This window comes from Ammospiza nelsoni, chromosome 3, assembly GCF_027579445.1.
Source record: "Ammospiza nelsoni isolate bAmmNel1 chromosome 3, bAmmNel1.pri, whole genome shotgun sequence".
Lineage (NCBI taxonomy): Eukaryota > Metazoa > Chordata > Aves > Passeriformes > Passerellidae > Ammospiza > Ammospiza nelsoni.
Window position 1 is genome coordinate 14,814,893 of NC_080635.1, and position 7,908 is coordinate 14,822,800.

The 7,908-nt window shown below is 45.7% G+C and overlaps 1 protein-coding gene across 1 annotated transcript; it reads right to left on the reverse strand.

Moving 5' to 3' along the window:
• Nucleotides 1-217: 217 nt before the first annotated feature.
• TMEM17 (transmembrane protein 17) lies at nucleotides 218-3,386 on the reverse strand. The gene is made up of 4 exons (XM_059468855.1): nucleotides 3,208-3,386; nucleotides 1,738-1,841; nucleotides 1,394-1,507; nucleotides 218-984 (listed from the first exon to the last, which is right to left on the reverse strand). Exons 1-4 carry the CDS (start codon nucleotides 3,353-3,355, stop codon nucleotides 703-705), a joined length of 648 nt encoding a protein of 215 aa, XP_059324838.1. The 5' UTR covers nucleotides 3,356-3,386; the 3' UTR covers nucleotides 218-702.
• Between the last annotated feature and the right edge of the window lie 4,522 nt (nucleotides 3,387-7,908).

The following is a 7,908-nucleotide window of genomic DNA, read 5'->3' on the forward strand; positions in this document are numbered from 1 at the left end:
GCTGGAATTACCTGGAAGACCATCTCTGAAAGTGCAGTCTTTGTTCACTAGCTTCTTTTTGAGCCTCAAATCTCTTGGGGAGAGAGAAAGCCAGATGTCTTGGGGCTTTTGTTTCCAGTTTGATTTTGGGTTGGGTTTTTTTCCTAACTGAGGTATCAGACATGAAATTTGTGCAACATATCTGGAAAACAGACAAAACTGGTACCAACACAAAAAGAGTGTAGAAAAGCTTTATTGTAAACAAAAGATTTTTGTGCAAACAGTGGGGAAAAAGGCTTCTGGTTTTTTAAAAATGCCACAACTTTGTAAAACTCTCCAAATCTACTCAGTCCACAAACAGTCCACTCAGGTCAGTTATGCAATTGGCTTTGATTTTTCTTGCAGAAAGGAGCTCCATCCTCTGAGGTTTAATGTTGGCTCTGGAGCGAGATCTATTTTTTTGATACCTCTGAGGCAAGAAGGCAAAGAATGACCCAGCAGAACAGAAACAGAACTGTGGGTGCACTGGGCCGAGCTCTGTTACCCCCTGAGGCCCTGGGGGCCCTACCAGCCCCGGGAGCTGCTCGGGGCGCGATCTCCGGTCCTACCGGCCCCGGGAGCTGCTCGGGGCGCGATCTCCGGCCCTACCGGCCCCGGGAGCTGCTCGGGGTGCGATCTCCGGCCCTACCAGCCCCGGGAGCTGCTCGGGGCGGGTCTCCGGCCCTACCAGCCCCGGGAGCCGCCCAGGCTGCTCAGGCCGGGCGCGGGGCGCTGCTCCTCCAGGCGGTGGAACTCGGTGAGGCGGAAGCGAGTGGCCAGAGTGTTCACCATCCTCCTGAGGGCGAAAAACGCCGCCACCACTTGGAAGGAGAGGAAGGCGGCGAAGATGATGTGGACGGCTCGCTCCAGAGAGTGGATTTTCAGACCTTCATTAAATAGCAAGAAGAGAATTATAGGCAACTGCGGGAGGAGAGTCAGGAGCCAAAACCCAGCCAGCTCAGGGACCTACAACAGGGAGACATCACCTATTAAAAACCTGACAGCTGGGATGAAAAAATCCAAAATCTTGTGAACAAAACACATTTCTTTTTAATTTTCCAAAAGCCAGCACATAATGTGGAAAGGCAAAGTGGGGTGGCTTCCTATTTCCATATCCTGTGTTTTTAAGCACACTTGTATTTTCTGACAAAATAATTTTAGGGAGTGAGAGAGTTCTCTTCTGAGGGAAAACTACTTGAAATTCACAAAATTAAGTGGAAGCCAATGCGAAGGGAATAGAAGATGTAGCATGCAACTGAAGAGAAACAACCATGTCCTCAACTTAAATCTCTTAAATAAAATGCCTGCCAGTTAATGCTCAACTCCCAAAAGCAGAAATTCTTGCAGAAATTAGTGTGTCCATCTGGTAACTTACTTTCTCCAGGAGATTGCCCACATATCCCAGGTAGAGTCGAATGAGCTCTGTCAGAGAGACCAGGATCATGATGGTGACCAGGATGAACTTGTAATAATCTGATAAGGCTGGATACTGGAAGAGGGGAAGAAGAAAGTAAAAGTTTCTGCCATGGTGTCTGATTAAATGAAAATACTCTGTGCTTCTCTCAGTCAACAGTATTGGCATTCAAACACTCCTGAACCTCCAGTTCCATGAATTCCCAAAACAATGTAAAGACCTCTAACTGCAGTGAGCTGTATCCCACACCAGGACGTGTTTGATGTAACATAGATTTACAAACCAACACTTTCCTTCCTTCTCACCTTCATGTAGAGGATGGCAACTGTGATGAGCCACCAGAATGGGAAGAAATAAACATTGAAATAGAGGGACATCTGCAGTGGCAAACTGGAAAGGATTTCACAATCTATACAGAGAGAAAGAAGATTTTATCACTCCAGCTGCAAATATGACAGAAGGATACTGCTCCATCTTAGCTTCACGCAGGGCAGTAATTTGACTCTTCCCACTCAAATAAAATGTAAAGAAAAATATTTTTGTTTATCCAGAGGAAATCTTCACACCCTATCTGGAGTTACATAATTTCCTGAAATCCAAGGCACCTTTTGGCTTCTGGGACCAAGCATTTTTATAATACAATCATATAATCAAGCTGAGTGTCCAACTGTTGATTACTTGGTGGCTTTTACCTTACTCCACCATTTCTGAGTAAGGCTTAGCTCAAGAGAGCTGCTAGAGAGCAGGCTTGCATGGCCCATTCTTCACTTTCAACATTTTATTTAAATGGATACTTGGATGTTATTTTGTCTGATTCTTAAGAGATAACTGTTTCAAATATGTGTCAAACTAAAGTTCATCCTTTCAGGCTGGCACAGGACAAGCTGCATCACATAACTCAATGTAGAGAAAGGCAAGTCTCCAACTCCAACATGTGGGCAGTAAATTCTGTACTTATGACTTTATAACAGACCTACAAGGTCAGACTTAAGGAAAAAAATTACTTAAAAACAAAGAAGCCAAGAGTTCAAATTTCAATTGTCATCACAATGTTTAGGTATGTTAAAGCTTTCCTAGACATGGCATTGCTATTTATAAATTCTGTGCAAGTCCTAAAACTGTGTTTGGATGAATATTTAAGCAACATAAGCCAATTCTAATTAATTTTCCATCCCTAAATTAAATTAATACTTATTTGCTGGGATTGCTAAAATTAATGCAAAAGCCAGACAGTATTGCAATGGCTGTTGCTACAGCAACTCCCCGAGATATGTATGTGTAAAATGGAATTTTTGAAATCCCGGTGTCCAATAATTTGAAATTGGATATTAACACAGGAGTATTCTATACACAGCAAGCCAAAGAAAAAAAGACTAAAGACAAAAGCTACTGGTGAAGTGTCTGATAAATGAAATGAAGAAGTCATAAGCGTTAGCAGTGTTACTACACAAAGGAAACGGGAACTCCTCTCTTGAAACAAGAACCTCTTGTTGATTAATTCGATCGGCTTAGAATGGATTTATGGGCTGAAATCACGGCAGCCTCTCTGTGCAGGCTGCACTGTGCGCACTGCCATGGCTTCTCTCGCGGCAGAGGTTTGAACAGGGCGCGGGCTGTGCCGCAGCCACGGCTCTCCCCGCCAGACCGGGCGCACACAGAGAGCCGCCGGCCCCAGCAGCTCCTGCGGGCGCTGCCTCCGGCGGGCCCGGCCCGGCTCCGCAGCAGAGCCCCGGGCCCGGTGCCGCCCGGCCGGCCGGCCCGAGGCCGCGCTGTACCTGCGCGGTAGCCCGGGAAGCCCGGGGGGGCGCGGGGACCGTCGCCGAGCGCGGTGCGGTGGCTGTCGCTGAACACGGAGCTGCTGAAGGACACCAGCCGCCGCCGCAGCGGCTCGGGCAGCGTCGGGGGCCCCTCCGGCCGCGCCATCGCGCCCAGGCCGCGGCAGGGCCGCGCAGGCGCCGTGGGGCCCGCAGGGCTGAGGGGCCGGGCCGGGGCTGGGGCGATGGCGGGGCTGGGGCGGGAGCGATGTGGCGGGGCTGGGGCGGGAGCGATGCCGGCGCTGGGGCGATGCCGGCGCTGGGGCGGGAGCGATGGCGGGGCTGGGGCGGGAACGATACCGGGGCTGGGGCGGGGGGAGCGGAGCCCCCTCCCCAGGGACGGAGCCCGATCCCCCGGGGCGCGGCTGTGGCGGGACGCAGACGTGGCCGTGCCCTGGCACTGGGAGCTGCCGGTGCCAGCGGCTGCCCTCAGTCCCCGCATCGCTTTGCTTCGTTTGGCATCAATCCGAGGGGATTTTTTTTTTTCTTCCCCTGTGTGGTTTTCTGAGAAGGTAACGGGAGTGCTGACCTGAGGAAAGCTGCTGTAGAAGCGCTGTCCTCTCATCTAGATAAACCCGGGAGAATGATGGTCCTCGATGAGAGTCAGAGAGGGAATGGGGATTGGAAGAAGGGTGAACATTCTGTGTTGCCACTTAAAGTGGATATGAATGACTCATTTTACGAGAGATGCAGGTGTAACTGAGCCAGAAAATACCTTTTCCTTAAGGAAATCTCTGTGTGCTACTCTGAATTTAAAAGCTGTGGTTTTACCAAGACAGCTGAAGCCCAGTCAGCTTTGTCCCTTACTGGGGGTTTCATGGAATCACAATAAATTAATATAAACCCGATTTCTTGTGCTTCTTTTATTTGGAAAATACAGGCAGCTTGTGCCTTTTACTATGAGAAATTTTCTGCACCTAATGCGACACAGAATTACAGGATGGTTTGGGTGGGAGGGGAACTTGAAGACCACAATGTTCCAAGCCCCCTGCCATGGGCAGGGCCACCTTCACTGGGCAGGGCATGCCAGCTCTCCTCTCCTGCTCCCCCACCCCAAATCATGTTCAGCCTCTTCCCGGGGTGATCATGCTCCAGTATGACTTTCCAAACTCAATTATCTCCAACTAAATAATTTAAAGCCTAGTTCAAATTTAATTTCATCCTATCCCACTGGGAGGACTACAGAGAAAGATGACTAAACAAGGAGGAGTTCTGAGAAATCCATTTGACTTTTGAGCTCGTGAATGGTGTGCTATTGACAATAAATACTTTCCTAAGGACTTCTCCAAACATGGGTATGCCAGCAGGAGTCTGCATTAAAAAACAACTGAAATTATAGAAGAGTTTAAGAATCACTTTTATATTTGAGGAAACTTTATGAAATCCAGAATTAATGAATTTCTGAACTTTAAAAAGTGCAGTCTGCATCAGTTATCTTGCCAATTGCCAGTAGGTGCTGGAAATTATTTCCTTTTAGGCTCAACAACTGTAATGGTGACTTTTGCACTGTTTAGCCAATATGTTCATAAAGTTCTCTGCTATAGAAAGGGGTAAGGTGAGGAATCTCAATGAGATTGCCAGAAATTTTGTTTTACTGTTGTTACCTTGGTCCTGACCTGATTAACCACTCTACAAGTTAGGAAGACTCTCATCCCATACTCTCAACTACTTGGACACAAGAAACAGGCTTATATGAATCAAAATGTGGCAGAGTTTTGATTAAGTCAGATATTCATGGAAGTCTCAAGGTTTTTTCCATGGTATAAGTTGGTGGCATGTAAAAGTTCAGCCTTTATGGATTTTCCTTTTGATTACTTTTTCAGAATGAAAGATGGAAGAATTTTTCCTGAACTACCCAATGTTATTGTGCCTTTTCCTGATGCTGGTGGCTTTGAGTGGGGACCCTGATCATCCTAATGCTGCTTTTCTGATGTTCCCCAGTTCTGAAAACCTTCAAACATGCAGCCAGGTGTCCTGCCAGCAGCTCTGCAGCAGCCAGTGGTGTTTTGCAGAATTGGGCTCTGCCCTTGTAAAAACTGAAACAATCCAGTTTAGCAGCCAGGGAAGTGGGTAAAGGAAAGGCTGATGGCATGCAGACACCACAAGAAATGTATGGATTTGCCATGCAGGCTCAGCTTCCAGACTCAAGGTGTGACTGTGATATTTGGCAGCCTTCCATTTTCAACAGATGGCCCAGCATTCTGCATGTCCCCACAAAATAAAGTTGTGCAGACTTTTGTTAAATATTTTTGTCTGTGCACACACTTCAAATATTCCCTGAAGAGAAACTCTTTGTTTTTACTAATTCTGTTTGATTTTTGTTAGACTACAGCCTCCTATTTTAAAATTTTTATCTCTCAGCAATTTAATGATCAGAATTCTTTTGATTTTCTGTAGGGAGGGATGAAGAACATCCTTTCAAGTGGAAGAAAACCTTAAAACTTGAAGGATCAGAATACCTGGGGCATCTCCATTGACACATCAGAGCTTTCTGTAACAGAAGGGTAAGAATCTGTGCCATAAGGAGTGGGAGAAGGAAAACACTGAACTCTTACATGGCTGATGTAACAGAGACCATGACCATCTGCATAAATAGTGTCACATTTCCAGCTTTTGTGACAAAACTCTATCTGGCCTTTTCCTTTCTTCATGAAGAGGCATTCCCTGACTGAACCTCTGTCTAACATCCACAAATGGGTGTTTATGTAGAAATAACCAGATTTCCAGTTCTCTGTGCTTCAAAATAAGATATTGAAATGTGAAACTGGAAGAAATAGGCTCACAGTGGCACAGCATTTAAAATTACTGTTTTATTTCTCTCCACACGTGCTAGCTATAAAAAAACCAAAAGTCTCTGAAAAATCTGCCTGAAAGCTTTAAATCAGAGCATATTGGATCTTTGTGTATCCACAGCAGTCCAGCTGACTTGGTAGACACTGGCCTGGCTCCCAGACCAAAGCTCCTGGGGCTCTCTGGCAACAACACAGAGCCATAAACACCAGATGCAATATATCTATCGAAATGAAATATCAGCAGTTTTGCACAATTGGCATTTCAGCAATGCAGGGTTCATTTAACTGGTTCCAGTGGTTTACCTTTGCACCTGAATCACAATTTCTGCATTTCTGAAGGTGTTGTTGTGGAATCTCACAAAAGCTATTTTCCCTGGTGTGCCTGTGCTGCTGTCCCCTGATGTGTGTGGGCAACAGAAATTGCTCACCTCCTTGCTTGCTCCCTAATACCTGCCTGGTATTGTAGCAGCAAAGGTGGAAAAGATGTGAGCAATACTGCTGAGCCAAGGCAGAGTGCAGCCTTGCTTCCTCCTCGTGTCCTAAGAATGAAGTGGCAGATTGGGAGTTTTAATAAATCACAGATGCCACGAAGACTCTAATGTGTGTGATTGAAAGGATCATGTTATTAGCTGTGCCAGTGTCTGCCAGAGTAATTTCACAGTTGTGCTTCTGCCTCGTGAACCCCAGGACAGTGGTTTTTTTCTCTGTGTCACTTGTGCAGGTTTTAATTTCACACCTATGGGGTATTTGTGTCTGGTAAACAATTATTGCTGCTGCTGAGACTTAGCCCAGGCCCTTGTGTCAAGTATTATCAAACACGTATCACTGCAGGGATTCCATGCATTAAATGTATTTTGGCTATTTTAGTTTTAAGCATAAAGATAGCAGGGAAAAAAGAGGCAAAAAAAAAAAAAAAAAAAAAAAGAAGAAGAAAAGGCTGTTACTTGCTCCTGCAGATTGAATTTCTTCTTGCTGTAATTGGCATTTAGTTAGAGCCACTCCCTACTTTTATTTATTTTGCTGATTCGTAGTTTTGTCAAGCATGCTGGGAGAGTCTGAAAGCTGGCATGGCTATTAAACAAGTTTTACTGTTTGTGTTGCAAAAGTGTTCAAGATTTTCATGGTACATGAGAAGGTTACAGAGAGTGGATGGATTTTGAGCCAGGCTCTCACTAAAGATCCCTGATGGGGTTTCAGCCTTGGTCTCATCTTTGCATAGGCAGGCAAGCTGATCTTTCATGCAGTAATTTAAACTGCCTGAGTATTATTTGTAAAATCCAAACCAGTTAGAGAGGCTTCACCTCTCCTGGGTTCCTTCAGAGGGTAGGAGCAATGTCTGAATGTCTCTGTCCTTCTCTTCTGATTACCAGCAGAGTCTCGTTGTTTTCCTAAATCAAGGTGCACAAAAGGTTTAAAATTTAAAATTAAGATTCTTTATGGGGATGTAAGCTCTCCCAGATGTTGCTCTGTGGGTCTGAGCTCCTCCAGATGGTCAGACTAGTTTGTATTTCCTGGGTGCCACACCAGATGCTTCACCTGCAGTCTGTGCAACTCTTGCAAAAAGGCTTCCTGGAACGTGGACCCTGGCAGTTCCAGTGATTTCTCTCTTTATTGCAGAATCCAAAGATGGCTCAGTATTTAAAAATTTACCTCCAATCTGTATCAGCTGTGCAAAGGAAGGATTGATTTTGCTGTTGCACACTGCTGTCAGGTCCCTGTAACAGTTGCTTTGTATCCTCTGCAATTAGCTCAAGCCTGAATCCTGAGTGAGTGATGGAGGATAACACTTGTAATTTGATCATTTACGGGAAAAAAGAAAGCCACAAGGCAGAGAGGACTGTTGTTTAGTTAACAAACTGCTCTCAGTGTT